Source organism: Pelophylax lessonae (genome assembly GCF_965119305.1).
Source record: "Pelophylax lessonae genome assembly, chromosome: 8".
In the NCBI taxonomy this organism is placed as follows: Eukaryota; Metazoa; Chordata; class Amphibia; order Anura; family Ranidae; genus Pelophylax; species Pelophylax lessonae.
In genome coordinates, this window is record NC_138775.1 from 51154639 (window position 1) to 51173799 (window position 19161).

Consider the following 19161-nt stretch of genomic DNA (forward strand, 5'->3'; position numbering starts at 1 on the left):
TTAAGTGACAGTGTGATTCCTGATCCTGCAGGATCACATGACTTAAGGAGCTTTAAAAAGAAAACAAAGGAAAAAAAAGAAAACAGAAAATATTACAATCCTAATATTTTGTAAGGCATATACAGTTGTTCACCTGCATCCTTTTGATTCTCTATTTGTAAGAGAAAGCGAGGAGGAAAGAAGAGAAAGAACATAATATGCACAATTAATGAGCAAGTGGACCAATCCGTTACCCCATTCACTTCTGGTATATGACATTTGATCAAAAAAAAAAAAAGTGCTATACACTCAAAATCATTAACATAGATATTTGATTATCAAACAGGAAGTGGAGGCTGCTCCCGATTAGAGGGAAAAATAAAAAAATCAGTGAACTTTCTACAAAGTTTTTAGACAAGAATTATATTTTTCAATAAGAGATTATTCAAGTGTTCTTTTTGTGTCCGCTGTAAAATTGATAATAAAAAAAAAAGTGGGTTAAGACAACTGGTGAATATTGTACGTTGCTCAACTGTATTGGTATCATTTCGTACACATGGTCATTACAACCACAACCTCTAGCTCTATCACATGTACCCTGATGAAGAGGTACCCTTGAAAACTGGTTGCAAGCATTTAACAAATTGGCGATACATAGAAGCAAAAGTAAAAATGCATTCAGGTCACAGACATAAACTTACAGACAGGTGCCAGTTTAAACAGACAAATGGCTTTGTTGTTTTAACCTCTTTTAGGCTGATAAAAAGTGACTGGACTTTCACACTGGGTTTCACAGACAGAAGCAACAGACAGGGAGAATGCTCATAGACTTAAAGCAAGGAAAGTGATTTGGTTTGGATCTGAAAGTTTTCGAGATAATGGCAACAGAGTGGAGACAGCATGGAGAGGAGGTGGTGGTAAGTACTCACGAATGGTTAAATCCATCACTTGGGAGGCCAAGCAGAAGACAGGGTGTTCATACATTTCTCTCTTTTTCCCTATAAAAGAGGATTTGGGCATGCAAGAGGCTTAGGTCAGAGAGGTAAAGAGGTCAAAGGTTAGAGGAAAATGTTACATCAGGTTAAAAGGAGAAAAGATTTTAAGTATTTTGGGACACACAAAGAAGGGTGTTTTTTTTTTTAAATTAGAATTTTTCTGGATTAACCATTCAGCATGCCCATATGTCACAGATTGGGACTGTGATGTTGTACAGTTTATTTGTGCTTTTTAGGGATTTTTGTACTCTTTGCAAGACTCAAATGATCCAAACATAAAAGGAAAGAAAACTGACGGAATTTGGCTTAAGATACTAAGCATTCAAGCCTTAAGTATCCAAGGCACGTAAACGTTTTCCTCACAAGCATAGTCTCTGAAAATGTACCACTACCACCAGAATTTGATACCATTATTTCTGAGGTAAATTTTATTTATTTTTTTTTAAATGACTCCGTTATTGGGAGTTGAGATTTTGAACTTGAATAGTAATGGGCGGTAGCCTTTGAGGTAGAAGTAAAATACCTTGCTATGCCTGTGAGAGAAAAACAGACTCATGCAACTGGTGGATGTTGGGTTGTTAAGAGTTAACAATCCCAGCATGCTCTTGTATTGGCATAGCAACCACTTTCAGAAAAGCAGGGGGAAAATGGCTGTGCCAATAACGAGTAAGGAGGGAAAGAAGCGAAGAGCAGGTAGTGTGGGATGAGGAACTTCTCTAAACAGAGAGCTGGAAAAGAAAAGGATTGTTGCTTCAAAGTATTCCCAGACCTAAAAGTCACAGTGCGGAAAAAAAGGGGCAAAGTATTCACACAACTGAGAAGAACTGCGGCACAAAAGAAGAGCTATAGTGTTCTACGTTGGAAATGAATGCATTTTTACTTACAGATTTTTTTTAAAGATTTGTTTGCATTGACTTATCTGAAAGAAGAGAGCAGATCTTACCAACGAGTTACAACTTACTAAAGAAAGAACAGCTCTGACAAGGCAAAGTTTGTGATGGAGGATATTTTTCCCGGGAAAAAATTCCTCCCACGTCCAATCAGCCATGTTTTTATATAACAAGAGAATTGATGTCTTTGTTTTGCCAACCAAAGAGCCTTTAATTCATCATCCAAATCCACAACAACAACAAAACCTGCATACTTTTATTTGTATCAGTCATCTCTAGGGCAAGATCTATTCAAGAGAAAAATCCCTTTAGTGCCCAATTCTTAAGTGTTTCTCACTGGGCAAAGTTTAATAACTTCTCTTTCAGCCATTCCTTCAGCATTGTCAGGTGGGCAAAGTTAAGACCCACTTGACCTACAAAGGACTTGGACAAAGAAACCCTTTCAACGTATCAAGGATTGTGAAAACCAACAACACATTTTACCAAACAATTTATAGGCTTTAAATACTTGTTAAAATGTACATTTGCAGAGCTATGCCACAAAGCTAAAGCACTTTATTTTTTAGACCAACAAATTAACCCAGGTTGGAAATAAACAAAACAATTCTTAGAAAACATATCTTCACTGCAAACCAATACTTTCCGGTTGACCAAACAGCAAAACACTAAACTCTTCCAAAATTCCAAGTACAGAAATACACATTGACAGTCGATATTCCAAGATAAAACATAGACAAATATTAAAACAAAAGTACAATGTTTCAATTGCCAACATTTTATAAAAAAATATATTAAAAAGACCTTGTACAGGAATCAACCAGTGATCTTTCTGTGCTTTCTAAGTAAACATTTGGATCAGTCAATGAACCAAGTGTACCAGTGAGCTTCCTGCAAAGTTATAAAATGAGTCTCTTACCTTCAATTTTGGCATATTCAGATAGTCTTGTGTAGTTGACTAAAGCAGCTTGCTCCAGGCATTTCCGGATAACATTTTTCACATCCTCTTGAGGAACTGGAGTAACTATATCTTTCATTAAAACCTTAATAACAGGAGATCAGTAGAACAGGAGGTGAAACGTACAGGTCTTTTCAAAGGCAAAAGGACAAACTTCTAATATTTTTAGGAGTTAAAGAATTTTCATTTGCTTTTAGAATGTAAGTGACTATAGTTAGGGACAATTGAAGCTGCTTTAGCTCACCTAAGTATTATCCTTGAGTATTTTTCTCTTTTAATAAACAATTACCATGTGCTCCAAACACTTTCATGTTCTTCAGAGTGGTTGATCAAAGGGTATGACCATAACAAGTTTATTGGTGCAAGAGGAGGAAGTATTACACTTCTGTAAGGAGAAATGACTGCTTACCCTCTCCAACAAGGATAAAGTTGCTTTTAATGCTCCTTCTGGTCGGCCAAATGGAAAGCAATACCTACAAATAAAGGAATATAAAAATTTCTTCTGTGCAATTCCTATTCCAAGGGAGTAAGCTAATAAGGTTACATGTTTTTTTTTTTCACTTTTTAAGAGATGCTTTACCTAAAATGTGTGATTTGATTTTCCAGCAGCAAGCGAAGTCTTTCCTTGATCTCTTCAAATCGCTCTTTTTCTTCAACTGTAACTGTTCCTATGCCATCAGGCCTGGAGGACAAGATGAGGAAATGAGTGACTTGGTTAGTTCACCTACTGACACAAGAAGCAGCATACAGTGCACAGTCAGAGCTGATGAGACTGTGCAGTAAACTTGTCTGTGTGAGTCATACTACATGACAGAGCATCAAAATGTATAGGAATATATATTTGGACAAATAAAAGGGAAAAATGATGTTTATAACTATACTACAAAATTAATCCTATAAATGTCACTATATGGTCCTTAGATCCCGAGCAGTAAATTGTTACAACACCTATCATGATTAGTATTTAATCTTTATTAATAATAGTACTACAAATCATATTGCATGCATGACTTGGCAGAATCCGCCAAGTTTGCTGTACAGTTTTTAATGCTTGCTGTAAACTCATTGCTGCCTATACAACAAAAGTTGGCATCCTGCCATTCAGAAACCTTGATCCAACATAACCACTCATGGGAATCGTTCCCACCAAATAGTACACAAAGCCCTGATGAAGGGGGAGTCTATTCCCCTGAAATGCATTGGCTTGATGTACATGTTTCTAATTTTTAATAAAGATCCATGAATCATATTTTAGACGTAACATTTCTCTGGACTCCAGGTGCTCCCTACTTGCAGTAAACTAAAAGAGGTGAGCAGATCTTACTAAAAAAGTGCAAACTTAAGGGAGGAAGTTAACTTTAACTGTAAGTAAAGGAAAAACGATTTTTTTTTTTAGTTTTGGATAGAATGTGGAAGGGTTACTTCTGATAACACATACATTAGGTCTCCATAAAGGATGGCTTCACCTGATTCTGTACACCTGTCTGTTTTAGTGATGGGAAAGCAAAACCTTTCTGTTGTTGCTGGAAACATTAGGTGAGAAGATATAATCCACTGGGTAAACCTGTCCTGGTAACAACTCTTTAGGATTGGGATATCCCTTTGCTTTGGTGTGCTTCCCTTCTACTTAGCTGTGTCTCAAGGACAGCAAGTGAATGGGAAATCTGAGAGGGTGTCTTAAGGTGGATTGGATTGGAAATGGGGGTGGAAATTGATTATTCAACGTGACTAAAATTATAAAAAATCCACAGATCCTCAATTCAATTGATTTAGTGAGCTCTTTTTGGTCAGCCAAGATGATCGGCTGTCGTATAATATTATTGATCAAATTTGATCAATCAAAAAAAATATATTATTGTGTCAGGAGAACCTATTGTATTTCAGATTGATTAAGTGACCTTATATATTTGGTTTCCTCTTACGGGTAACAGTTGTTCACATTTATAGCTGATAAATTGTATTTTCAAAGTATATTATCAGTAGATCACAGAGGGGGAATGTGGTATGTGTTGCATTGTTTGAAACTTTATTCATTGATGAGTTGTTTGTTTGTTATTACTTGTGCTTAAATTGATCATAAATCACACGTATGGCCACATTTAGTTTTTGGCTTAAAATACACTTTATACCACATGTACTGTCCAAAAAAGTTTTTTAATTAAAAACTACCATAACTAGAGTTGAGCGAACACCTGGATGTCCGGGTTCGGCGGTTTCAGCCAAACTTGAAAAAAAAGTCCGGGTTTGTGACTCGAACTTAACCCCAATCCCGAACCCCATTGAAGTCAATGGTAACCCGAACTTTTGAACACTAAAATGGCTCTAAAAAAACATGGAAAGGGCTAGAGGGCTGCAAATGGCAGCAAAATCTTCTTAAGAGCATGGCAAGTGCAAACAAATGTGGATAGGGAAATAACTTAAAATAACATAAAAAACATAAAAATAAAAAATAATCATCTTGATCTAGGAGGACGAGGCCCATATGGAGTAGGAGGTTGAGGTGGCGGTGGATGTGGCTGTGTAGGTGGAAGCGGCGGTGGAGGAGGACGAGGTAGCCAACACTGGTTTTTGTTTTTAATTTTATTTCTTTTTAAATTAGGGTGCACCCCAAAAGAGTGAGAAAGATCAAAAAATACAACAATGGCTGGGTAAGGCCGGTATACATGTCTATTCTGCACAAGGTACGGACAAGTCCTGTGGGATCCATGCCTGGTTCATTTTAATGAATGTGAGCTTGTCCACATTGGCTCTGGACAGGCAGCTGCACTTGTCTGTGATAACGCCCCCAGCCATGCTAAATACACGTTCAGGTAATACACTGGCTGCAGGGCAGGCCAGCACCTCCAAGGCGTAAAGGGCAAGCTCAGGCCATGTGCCCAATTTGGAGACCCAGAAGTTGAAGGGGGCAGACCCGTCATTCAGTACGTGTATAGTGCGTAAGAAACGGTAAGGAACTGTATATGGTATATGGTAAGAAATGGTGATGGCGGCAGGGGAGCTTTTTTCCCCCTTCTGGGTTGAATCTGGCCTTGGAAAAGGTATGTGTCCCTGGTTGTGGGCTGGGTTCTCCCAAAGCTGTCTAAGCTCTGAGGCCTTCTGGTAGGGACGGGGCTGCACTGGTTGTGCCAGGGACCGGGATTCTGAAAAGCCTGTGGTGTATGTGCCTCTGGAGTGGCAGTCCAGGGGTGCCATAATTCATGGTGGATGGCAACACTATGAGTATGGCACTAAGGACACTGCACTTCCTACACACGTTTTTCACACCTGCCTCTAGGGCCGGGCCTTTTGGTCAGGAGTCAGGACCAGACAATTTTTTTATACCTGGCCGAAGGGCCTGCCATAGTATTGCAACATGGCACTAAGCTTGCACTTCTTCTTCACTATCCCTTTACCCACTTTTATGTGTTGTGTGTCTCACATTTTGTGTTTTTTATTGTGGCGGTACACTTTATTTTGCACAGCGTGATTAGTAGGGTGTAGGTCCTTGGGCCCGTCCCTGAAAGTCTTGGGAGGGGGTGGATATGGCCTTCTGGCTTGGTTCGCCCTCTCTCATGGGATCTCTCTTCGGGAGAGCCCCACCTAGTACTTGGGGTGGTCTGTTTCAGCAGACCTCCTAAAGAACAGGGCTGCCAGGTTTTCGGCCAGGTTAGCCAGTGTAAGTACCCCAGTCCCTGTCAGGAGCCTTGCGCCCCGGGGGATCAGGGTCAGGGACCATGTGTACACCCTGTGCACTTTTTGTGTTTCACTTTTTTGGTGTGCACTTTTTTATGCACCCAGCGGGTGATAGTCTGAGTGTGTTCACAAACCACAGGCTTAAAAAAAACAGCTGGTGGTCCTGGTTGTTGTTGCGTGCCGACAAAGCTTTACCACATTTTATACATGCTAACCCTGCCTTCTGAAGTGCTGGTGGTGCCCTGGCTGCGTTGGCGATCTCCTCCTCCTCCACTGCCTTCGCCTTGTGCTTCCACTGTGCCCCCCACTGTCAGGTGGGAATGCCACGAGCATTGCTTCTCGACCTTTTGGCTAAGATCAAGTGTAGTATCTGTTGTTATCAGTTATCTGGGTGCCACCCTGCTGTGAAAATGGTTCCTCCTCCTCCATCTCCTCCTCCTCATCCTCCACCTCATCATCCTCCAGAACTGTGCCCTTGCTGGACAATTGTGTACCCAGCGTTTGAGGGTGCAGGAACCCACCCTCTGAGCCACTTGTGAATGACTGCCCTGAAAGCCTTGGAAATGATCACTGCTCCGGATGCGTAGGCGGTAGAGGATAAGGATGAGGAAGCGGAATAGGAGGAGTTAGCAACAGAATTCAAACTGAAGCGCCCCGCAATCCTCGGTGGTGGAAGGAGATGCGCCAAACAAATTTAAAGGGTGTATCTCACAGTAACATAACCAGCAAACGCTGCAAAATTATTCATTTTCCCCTAAATGGGTGTTTTTTGAATAGCAGAATAGAACAACAGTATCTAAAAGGGTGTATCTCACACGTACAGATACAGACTAGGCTGCAATTTAATATCTTTCTTTACCCTAAATGGGTTTTTATTGAATAGCAGAATAGAACAACAGTATTTAAAAGGGTGTATCTCACACGTACAGATACAGACTAAGCCGCAATTTAATATCTTTCTTTCCCCTAAATGGGTGTTTATTGAATAGCAGAATAGAACAACAGTATCCAAAGGGTGTATCTCACATGTCCAGATACAGACTAGGCTGCAATTTAATATCTTTCTTTACCCTAAATGGGTGTTTATTGAATAGCAGAATAGAACAACAGTATCTAAAAGGGTGTATCTCACACGTACAGATACAGACTAAGCTGCAATTTAAAATCTTTCTTTCCCCTAAATGGGTGTTTATTGAATAGCAGAATAGTACAACAGTATCCAAAGGGTGTATTTCACACGTACAGATACAGACTAGGCCGCAATTTAATATCTTTCTTTCCCCTAAATGGGTGTTTATTGAATAGCAGAATAGAACAACAGTATCCAAAGGGTGTATCTCACACATACAGATACAGACTAGGCCGCAATGTAATATTTTTTCCCTAAATGGGTGTTTATTGAATAGCGGCATAGAACAACAGTATACAAAGGGTGTATCTCACAGTAACATATGCAGACAAGGCCGCAATTTAATATTTTTTCCCTAAACTGGTTTTTATTGAAAAACGGAATAGAACAACAGTATCCAACGGGTGTATCTCACAGTAACGTATGAATGGAAAAATTTTATTTGATTTTTGTATAGCAGATTAGAACAGCAGTGTCTAAACACTGTATGTCACAGTAAAATATGAAGGAAGAAAGTTTTTTTTTTAAATCCAGATTAAGCAGACACATATGCACTGAGCTTGCATTACATGGCTGCTACACGTCGCACGCTGTCCACCTAACAGACTGATAAAAGTTTTTTTTTTCTCCCTCCTCCTCACTGGGCTCAGGTCAGGGCAAAAAGATTGTGCACTGCACCCCCACACAATCAATGTAGATCGCTGTCTGATTAAAGAAGATTCTCCTATTCTTTCCCTGAAAGCAATCTCCAGCCTGCCCCTACAATAATCTCCTATTTCTCCCTCATATCAGCAGCAGCAGGAACCTGACCCTACAGTAGTTAGAGCAGAGTGACGTGCGGCGCTACGTGACTCCAGCTTATATAGAGGCTAGATCACATGCTGCACTGGCCAATCACAGCCATACCCTTAGTAGGTATGGCTGTGATGGCTTCTAAGGGCACAATAGTTAAACGCTTGTTGATTGGCTGCCCTGCAGCTGTTAAAACCGCACCATTAAAACCATGCCAAAACATTAAAACCGCGCCAAAACATGAAATAAAATTACCGAACAATGGACTGTATCCCGAATATACAGTAAAATGTTCGGGTCCGTGTCTGGGTACCAAACACCCTCATAACCTATTAGCAGCCCTCTGGACCCCTCTGACACTCTTATGCAAATTCTAACTTTCTGTATTTGCAAAGGTTTAGAAAGGCCCCCAACACATGATAGTGCATAACATTTGGCTAAGGACTAGGCTAAGGGTATTGTAGAGTTCCAGATTAATTTTGAGTATGATGGCTGTAAGGACAATCTTGTGCTTAATGGTAGGAAAACTGTCGCTATAATATTGGTTTTACCACTCTAATATCAGGTGCTGATTTAAAAAGAAAAAGCAGCTATGTCCCAGCACTGTTTTAAATGGTACCTGGACAAGTGATTTTCCCAGATCCAGGCAGCTTTTTGGATCTTGCTAAATAGTGCTCCATAGTAAACTTGTAGATGTAAACACAATGCAGATTGCATTTACATTTAAAAAGTGTGACGTCCCTGGTAGAGAAAAAAGTGCAAAAATTGGAAAATGTGTGAACAATGACATGGCCAAAATTAAAAAATAAATCTCAGGAACTCAAAGAGATTGAGGCAGAAAAGTCCTGGAGACTCAAGTGGTAAAAAAATATTTTCTACAGGTTTACATAAAGAAAAGAATGGGTAAAGTGAGCCTGTGTTCACTTACACATTCAATAATATGTAGCAGAATTAAAGTAAAAAGAATGTTGTCTACAAAGGATTAGAGGTTTGAAACAAAAAAAGGTCCACTTCACCTAATCAACTGCAACAATTTTTTTTTCCAGTACCTCAAACCACAAGAAAGGGGTACTGATATTCTTTAGTAAAAGAGCAGAGCATGTCCAACTAGGTTAGCATATATATATAGTTATCTTCACTTAATTCCACCAATCATGTCCAAGGAACAATCTTGCTTTAAATTTCTCTGACATATTGCCTATTTTAAGTGAATTTAGCTTGATCTTATTCCTTAAAGCACATCTATATACAAGAACAAAAATTTAATCTTTTGCAGCTTTCCATCATTTTGATGTGGTGGCTGTATTCGTTCTTATTTTTGGACTTTTTTTCCTTAACCACTTGAAGACCAGGCATTTTCTGGCACATTTTGTTTATATCTGAAAATCTTTTTTTCTTTTTTGCTAGAAAATTGGTTAGAACCCCCAAACATTTTTTTTTTAAAGCAGAGGCCCTAGAGAATAAATCGGTAGGTTTAGCAATTTTTTTATGTCACACGGTATTTGCACTGCCTATCCACAGGTGGTCGCTGTTTACTCAATACTCTGTCCAACACAAACAAATTAAAACAATTCTATCTAGACATTGGGACATTTTGAAAAATGACCGTATTTTGGGCCGTGCCCTTCCGGATAGACCTCTGATCACTTTTAGAGGAGCACCCTCTCTTAAAACCAGGGTAGCCCCAAATGTGTTGGACCCACCTACCAAACCACAATTTTTTGCTAACCTAATTGGATTTTTTCCATGCCAGAAATGTAGTGTGCCAGTTGAATTGTGACAAGAGTAAAAAGTTTACTTCTTTTCGGTCCACTGTCACAAATTCTATCTACCAAATAACATTTTTTTCCACTTGTGCCACCACTTATGTCGTCTACTTGTTGACTTGTCCCTGCCAAAAACAGTATGGCCTCTTTCACACGGTCCGCCTCCGTAGGCGGATCCGTGTTGCTCAGCGGGGATCGATCCGCGATCCCCGCTGAGCCGGCGGATGACAGCTCCGTCTCCGCTTGCAGAGCGGAGAGGGAGGTGTCTCAGCCCCCGCTGCCCTCTATGGGGGATCGGATGAGAGCGGACCACCTGTCCGCTCTCATCCTTTCCGATCCGATCCGATCACTGAACGGATGGAAAAATAGGGTTTCCATCCGTCCAGATTTCACGGACAGGATCGGACACGGATGGCAGCAGGTGTCAGCGGACATGTCTCCGCTGACACCCGCTGCCCCATAGAGCTGCATGGAGGATCTGATCAGATCTGCCTAAAAAACTGACAGGCGGGTCTGATCGGATCGCCCGTGTGAAAGGGCCCTGTGTTGGTCAGACCATCAGACCATTTCAGGTTAGGGTTAATGAGCACATTACCATCATCATTACTGGTAAGATTAATCATAATGTGCCCAAACATTACTTATGCCATCACCAGAAGGATCCCAAAGGGACCTTATTCCATATCATAGATCATTTCAATGTTCCCTGGAGGGGTGGATCCTGTATACGGGGAGTTTCGCGTTGCAAAACATATTGGATCTGCACCCTCCGGTCTTACTATTCTTTTGGTTTAAACATCGAATGGGATATCAATTCATTTATCAATACTTCTTGATTGGGTATTTTGGTGTCCCATTTGTTGTACCAGCAGGTGTTTATATTTTGCTCATGTCCTCCATTTTCTGTTTTGATTTTAACATATACTACTTATTTTAATATATACCTTTTATTCTAATATGTATTTTTTATCCATTTGATGTATGCATGACATATTTTCCCCTTATAAGGATCATATGTTTTCCGTTTGGGGATTTATCCTTGTTTTTGCTGCCAATTTCCTAATTTGAGACATGTTGCATGGCTATCTCTCTTGTGGGCGGTGTGTTTGCGTTCCAAGCCTCCTTCTAATGCCAGATATGCACTCCACTGTTGTTATACGAACTTCCTGGTGTGATGCGCCTATACCTCACTTCCGGTGTAGACCGGAAGTGATGTCACACTGCTCTGGTTAACTCCATAGTGAGGCTTGGCACGCACGCCACTCCGTCTTCCTGTTTAGAGGGCGATGCACGGCAGTACAACACAGGTGGGATCCGTTTTCATTAATTAATGTGCCTTTATATTTGTATGGATTCCTTGAGAGCTTGCTGGTTATATCCTTTGAAAAAGTCCTGTAGGACGAAATGCATTAGGATCATACCTTTACAGCCGGACTTGCATACCTTTCTGCTTGTACCATTGGAATGTTTGTGAGTGTTATTTACCTTTTTTAATAAATATTTTATTGGGGTTTTACACTATGTCTGTCTCCTTTGGTTTACCTCCACATGGGTCTGGTTATCTGTGAGTGATCCTGTCCATCTCCCCTGTTGGATACACACCGAGAAGACATCTGTGGTTGCAGATTGTTCAAGGAACAATATCTCATCCTAACAGCTCTTTTTGACCCTCATGCCATATGGTATTTGGGGTCAACAACATCTGGTGAGCGCATTTTATTTGGTGTTGGTGACGGGACATCATTATCACGACTCACTTTCGTATTTTGGATTATTCTACTTGCACTTATTATTTGGAACCTGAATATGGACTCTTTTGATTATATTCATTTATAGACTGTCACGCATTTTTAATATTTTTTCTCCACTGTGAACTGTTGGAGTTTCTTGTTATCACAGCGCTGCACTTTATTTTCCCTATTTTGTATATCAACTTATTTGTCAGTTGTTTGTGTCAGCAGCACTTACACTGGATTGGTTAGCGCAGTTTAATTCCCCCTTTTTATCCACAGGTGAAATTTTAAAAGCCTTTACAGGGTAACACTTTGGATGTACAGAGGAGGTGTAGTGCTAGAATTACTGCCCATGATCTTATGTTCACTGTGATACCTCACATGTGTGGGCCGTGGTTTGGGCGGGACTGACACACGCATTCGCCTTTGCGCTAGCACGGGTGGACGGGAGCACTTAGATTTAAACTTTTTTTCATCACTTTTATTGCTGTCACAAGGAATGTAAACATCCATGTGACAGCAATAGGCACATGACAGCTACTCTTTAGGGAGGGATCTGCGGTCTTCAAGACTTGAAAGCATTATAAACGTCAAGACTGACTATTTTAAATACTTTCGATTTTTTCAAACTGGAGCCTTTAGGATGCCAGTAAACCGAAAGTGATGTAAAGACATTGCTTACAGGTTACCATATCCGAGACCCGATCAAATCCGATTTTCCGGCTTTCTTAGGGACTAAGGCAAGCCAACTGGTCGCTCGGGTCTCCTGCTTAGCCACATCGGTTGTTACTACAAGAAAGCCGACTGTCAGCTCTAAAGAACGGTCCTGGGGTGATGCCTGCAGCTCCAGTACAACCACTTGAAGCCAAATGATGTACAGATATGCAATTTGCCGCAAGTCGTTAAGTGTCACCCGGTCATCCCACCAGTGACTTCCTGTTCTAGGGTGGTAACACCCACTAACCATACTGTATCTATGAATAAGTAGTGTTGTCACCATAGAACAACACGCCTTCCCCTCACTCATCTTCATAACGTAGGGGTACAGTAAGTGTTTGGTAGCCCACCAAGAAAACTTGGAGCAATGCTAACTGATAACAGTCAGCAGAGTCAGAGACCAAAGGAGGTTATCAGCCCACAAGATTTCTTGCAGGATCAACAGGGTTTTTTTGCATTTATCATATACAATAAAATTCTTTTAGTTGTATATAAAACAGACCAAAAAACAGCAAATAACAGAGTATCATTGTTTGGGCTTTGCCTAAAGTTGAACCCCTTTGAGTGGATCTTAACACGGTTGGCAGCCTGTCCCACCAACTCCCAATGTTTATGACAGCTCGCTCACAGAAACCTCAGTCATCCATGGATAAATGTGTGTGGTTTGTGGGCTTTAAAGATCACAATCTCTATTGTTGCATATGTGTTATGTGGGAGGCAAGAGGTTGTGAACATTCTCTACACCCTTAAATCAACTCCAGGGATGGATGAAAAGTAGATGGATAGAAAGATAGATACAGTAGACTGATTTCTACAGGGAGTGCAGAATTATTAGGCAAATGAGTATTTTGACCACATCATCCTCTTTATGCATGTTGTCTTACTCCAAGCTGTATAGGCTCGAAAGCCTACTACCAATTAAGCATATTAGGTGATGTGCATCTCTGTAATGAGAAGGGGTGTGGTCTAATGACATCAACACCCTATATCAGGTGTGCATAATTATTAGGCAACTTCCTTTCCTTGGGCAAAATGGGTCAAAAGAAGGACTTGACAGGCTCAGAAAAGTCAAAAATAGTGAGATATCTTGCAGAGGGATGCAGCACTCTTAAAAGCAAAGCTTCTGAAGCGTGATCTTCGAACAATCAAGCATTTCATTCAAAATAGTCAACAGGGTCGCAAGAAGCGTGTGGAAAAACCAAGGCGCAAAATAACAGCCCATGAACTGAGAAAAGTCAAGCGTGCAGCTGCCAAGATGCCACTTGCCACCAGTTTGGTCATATTTCAGAGCTGCAACATCACTGGAGTGCCCAAAAGCACAAGGTGTGCAATACTCAGAGACATGGCCAAGGTAAGAAAGGCTGAAAGACGACCACCACTGAACAAGACACACAAGCTGAAACGTCAAGACTGGGCCAAGAAATATTTCAAGACTGATTTTTCAAAGGTTTTATGGACTGATGAAATGAGAGTGAGTCTTGATGGGCCAGATGGATGGGCCCGTGGCTGGATTGGTAAAGGGCAGAGAGCTCCAGTCCGACTCAGACGCCAGCAAGGTGGAGGTGGAGTACTGGTTTGGGCTGGTATAATCAAAGATGAGCTTGTGGGGCCTTTTCGGGTTGAGGATGGAGTCAAGCTCAACTCCCAGTCCTACTGCCAGTTTCTGGAAGACACCTTCTTCAAGCAGTGGTACAGGAAGAAGTCTGCATCCTTCAAGAAAAACATGATTTTCATGCAGGACAATGCTCCATCACACGCGTCCAAGTACTCCACAGCGTGGCTGGCAAGAAAGGGTATAAAAGAAGAAAAGCTAATGACATGGCCTCCTTGTTCACCTGATCTGAATCCCATTGAGAACCTGTGGTCCATCATCAAATGTGAGATTTACAAGGAGGGAAAACAGTACACCTCTCTGAACAGTGTCTGGGAGGCTGTGGTTGCTGCTGCACGCAATGTTGATGGTGAACAGATCAAAACACTGACAGAATCCATGGATGGCAGGCTTTTGAGTGTCCTTGCAAAGAAAGGTGGCTATATTGGTCACTGATTTGTTTTTGTTTTGTTTTTGAATGTCAGAAATGTATATTTTGAATGTTGAGATGTTATATTGGTTTCACTGGTAAAAATAAATAATTGAAAAGGGTATACTGTATATTTGATTTTTGTTAAGTTGCCTAATAATTATGCACAGTAATAGTCACCTGCACACACAGATATCCCCCTAAAATAGCTAAAACTAAAAACAAACTAAAAACTACTTCCAAAAATAGTCAGCTTTGATATTAATTAGTTTTTTGGGTTCATTGAGAACATGGTTGTTGTTCAATAATAAAATGAATCCTCAAAAATACTAATTTGCCTAATAATTCTGCACTCCCTGTATATACTGATCACCCATAAAATTATGATCCCGTTTAGGTAAAGTAAAAAACATTGATCATGTTGTTAAAATGGCATCTGAGAGTGGGTGGGATATATTAGGCAGCAAGTGAACATGTTGTCCCTGATGTGTTGAAAGCAGAAACAATGGGCAAACAAAGTGTAAGGATTTGAGCGACTTTGACAAGGGCTACATTGTAATAGCTAGATGATTGAGTCAGAGCAACTCCAGAACTGCAGCTCTTAGGGGATATTCCCAGTCTGCACTAGTAAAGATCTACCACTAGTGGTCCAAGGAGGGAAAACCGGCTAAATGGTGAAAGAGTCTTGGGTGGCCAAGGTTCATTGATACAAATGGGGAGCCAAGTCTGACCAGTGTAGTCCTCTCTAACAGAAGAGCTACTGTAGCTCAAATTGCTAAGAAAATGGTATGCTAGTAATCACAGCTTGTTGCATATGGGGACTCAGAGTATGTATATGGGGACGTGTCCACAGCCAAAAGTGCCTACCAATGGGCTCTTGAGAATCAGATATTGACTACAGTGCAATGGAAAAAGGTGATCTGGTCTGACGAATTCAAGAATGGCTTGAGAAACATAACAATGAGTTTGAGGTGTTGACTTGGCCTCCAGATTCTCCAGATATCAATCCAAATCAACATTTGTGGGATGTGTTAGAAAAACAAGTCTGATCAATGGCGGCCTCACCTCGCAACCTACAGCACTTAAAGAAGTATTCCAAGAAAACAAATTCCCATGCAGTGGGGATATGCCCGCCCTGCATGGGTTACCTGCTTGTTTTTGCCTAGGGGTGAGGGGAGTGGAGATATACTTACCTAACCCATGGATCCTCTGAGCGCAAGACCGATCCCTGCTGCTCTTTCCCCCCCACATGCTAGTGTCTTTTGCATGTCCAATCACAACTGATCATGATGTAAACAGAAGCCGGTTATCGGCACTCTGTTACTAATGCTGACAGCATAAAGAGAGGAGAAGAGAGCCGATAACCGGCTTGTGTAAAAGGGTCATGTACACTAATAATCAGGGCACTGATTATCAGTTTCCTGATTATCAGTGCTGTCCAAACAGTGCCCACCAGTGCTGCCAATCAGTGTCCATCAGTGCCTCCTATCAGGGCAGCCTACTAGTGCCCATCAGTACCACCAATCAGTGCTGCCTATCAGTGCCACCCATCAGTGCCGCCTATCAGTGCAGCCTCATCAGTACCTCCTCATCAATGCCTCTTCATTAGTGTCCACCAGTGCTGCCTCATCAGTTAGCCTGGGCAGGAAGGGCGTAAAGGTGCCCAGTAGGCAAGTGGGTAAAGGATCTGCTGATGCCAGATACCCAGCAAACCTTCCGAAGTTTGGTAGTGACCATGCCTCAATGGATTAAGGGGGGTGAAGTTGCCCACTGAGAGCAGTGTATAGCATCTATGAAATTAGATAATACAATGCAACTTACAAATATAATATTTATATAATTTTTTTGTCAGTGTTTTTTTACTTTTATCTAAAACTTTTGTGAACACAGAGTCAGAAGCCTCTTCAAATTTAAAACACAGAGCAACTAGCCATAGTCCCTTAAAACAGTGCTCTATACAATGTGTATAGATTAATCCATACAACTAAAAATGAAATAGAATACAGAAAGTGTGAGCTGCTAAACGAAAGGCGTATAGGGTGACAGAGTACAAGTATACACTTCCTCTTGCTTTTATCCCCAGGCGGCTACATACTATAGATAGCCCTCGAATATTTACACCGCACCATAATCCATATGAATGGGACAAGAGACAAGTCTAATCCATTCACTAAAGAAATCAGCAGCCCAGACAACCATCGTTATTACTCGCTATTGTTGTCGCGCAAAGAGCGCGGATCCAATGATTACCTACGTCGTTCTATGTCAGCACAGTCTGTTTCTGGTAATATAAGTCTTGTGAAAACTGCACAAATGTTCGAAGTCGAGGCCTCCTCCAGTGAAGGGACTAAGCTTTGCAAATCCTCAGCACTAGTCTAGTTTAGTTACACAAAAGACTTGGCAAAGGATTACAAACCTTTAATGAACCTCCTGTCAGGGGTTAATTGGTTAGCTTTACTTCCCTTTCTTAAACAAATCAAAAGACCTTAAATTCCAAAAATTGCAATCTGTACTGTAATGTTTGAACGGCCTCTTAACAAGAGAGGCTTTCACAAGAGAATATGGTTTCTTTGTACCCTCCATTGATCTTGCTACTGATAATGTGTGACATTTATTGCTGGCACCTGGGAATACCAAGATATTCACATCTCATAAATAAACCAACCAATAATGCGCTTAAGCTACAAGTCTGTCTTATGATATGCAAAAATATTATTGATAACTCATAAAAAACTCTCAAGTTTAGATAACAACAGTTGTACATACAAAACAAATCTATAAGGAATGTTCCTAATACTGGGAAAAAAAGTTTAAAGTATGTCTAAACTCAGAAAAAAAAAGGCTAACATTTTGCAGTCTACCTCTCCTTAGATATGGTAACTGCATTCGTTTTCAAGGACTTAGTACAGAAAAAAAATACTTATTGGTCCTGCCAGAAACCTAGTGCTCATGTAAACCTCCTGTGCAATGAACTGAAATAACAAACAATGTTATTAGCTTTGCCTGCTCTTTTCTGTGCACTACAAAACGACACACTTATATGATGATGAGGAAACATGGGGGTGTTCTGCAGTCTAAGTCAGGAGAACAGCCTGGAGTAGCAGTGATGTTTTTTTTTTTTAGATACAGTAGTCACCCTAAAAAAGGAAGTGTGTTATTGGCAGGACTGGTAAGCTACAATATATTACATGTTTGGTTTGGGGTTAGATATGCTTTAAAGTGATATTAACCACTTGGCTCCCATGCCTATTCTTGCACTTCTCTCCTACATGTAAAAATCATCATTTTTTTTTGTTAGAAAACTATTTAGAACCCTCAAACATTATATAAATACATATATTAGCAGAGACGCCTCCCCCCCCCTTCTTCTTCAAGATAACAGGGAGACTGTAGAATGCACTGTCCACGGTTAACTATTTCCTTTGGAAAGTTCAAGAAAACCTATGCACCTATGCAAACCAAAATGAAAAAAAAAAAAATTAAATATGTTCAGAGATACTTTAAAGCTCAACCCCAGGCAACAACCAACTACATAGCTGATATTTATATATATATATATATATATAAATATATATATACTGTATATATATGCACTGCATTCCTGTGACCCCTATTCAGCCGACAGTGGCCGGTCCAGGCTCTGGAGAGATCCCAACCCAATGTCTGGATCCACCCAGATGTCTGGCCGGCAGCTGGCTCAGCCTCTCAGGGTGCTGCGGGGAGACTGAGCCAGCCTCTTTTGCCCCCTCAACAGCCCGCTGGTAGATGGGCAGAACAGAGAGCCGGTTACTAACAGTCTTTGATCACTCAGTTCTCTGTGTAGAGGCAGTAGAGGATGGCTGCCATATATGATTGATGCTGCATCCAACTAGGATAGTATAAATGTTAGTTTGTTCACTTTTAAGCAATACAGCTTGGTCACTTACCAGTCACATATAGAAAAAGGACTATCTCTGCGAATTTATAACAAATAAAATAGTCAGACTGTTTAGAACACCAGGGATCCTCAAACTATGGCCCTCCAGCTGTTGCAGAACTACACATCCCATGAGGCATTGTAAAACTCTGATATTCTCAGACATGACTAGGCATGATGGGAATTGTAGTTCCTGAACAACTGGAGGGCCATAGTTTGAAGACCCCTGGATTAGACAATGAAGGAGAAGCAGCTCATTAATGAGGTCAACACTCTGAACTTTTCTTCTGCAAGCATGTTTAACCACTTACCGCCCGCCCGCCGTCATATGACGGCGGGACGGTGCGGCTATTATCCTGGGCGGACGTCATATGACGTCCGCCCATTCAAGCACGGCAGGCGCGCGATCGCGGGCGCGCCGCCGTGCACTGCCGGTGTCGGTGTGTCCCCGGGACACAGGCGGTCACCGGCAGGGGGGAAACAGCCAATAGGCATGGCTGTTTCCCACGTGATCGGCTGTGTTCCAATGACACAGCCGATCACAATGGAGGCGGCCGGGAGATGACCGCGCATGCGCGATCGGGAGCGCGCAGCGC

General features: G+C 41.2%; 1 protein-coding gene across 7 annotated transcripts in view; it reads right to left on the reverse strand.

Annotated features, from left to right (window-relative positions):
- The window catches only part of CADPS (calcium dependent secretion activator), a 706678-nt gene that overhangs the window by 192383 nt on the left and 495134 nt on the right, over positions 1-19161 (reverse strand). For 2 of the 7 annotated variants that reach the window (XM_082264945.1, XM_082264944.1), the window contains exons 14-18: positions 3400-3501; positions 3229-3292; positions 2781-2904; positions 909-977; positions 134-151 (exon numbers count right to left, since the gene is read on the reverse strand). In XM_082264945.1, coding sequence (XP_082121071.1) covers positions 134-151; positions 909-977; positions 2781-2904; positions 3229-3292; positions 3400-3501 — 377 coding nt within the window. The remainder of the gene's footprint in view (positions 1-133; positions 152-908; positions 978-2780; positions 2905-3228; positions 3293-3399; positions 3502-19161) is intronic. The other 5 variants (XM_082264947.1, XM_082264946.1, XM_082264950.1 and 2 more) reach the window with 3 other exon arrangements.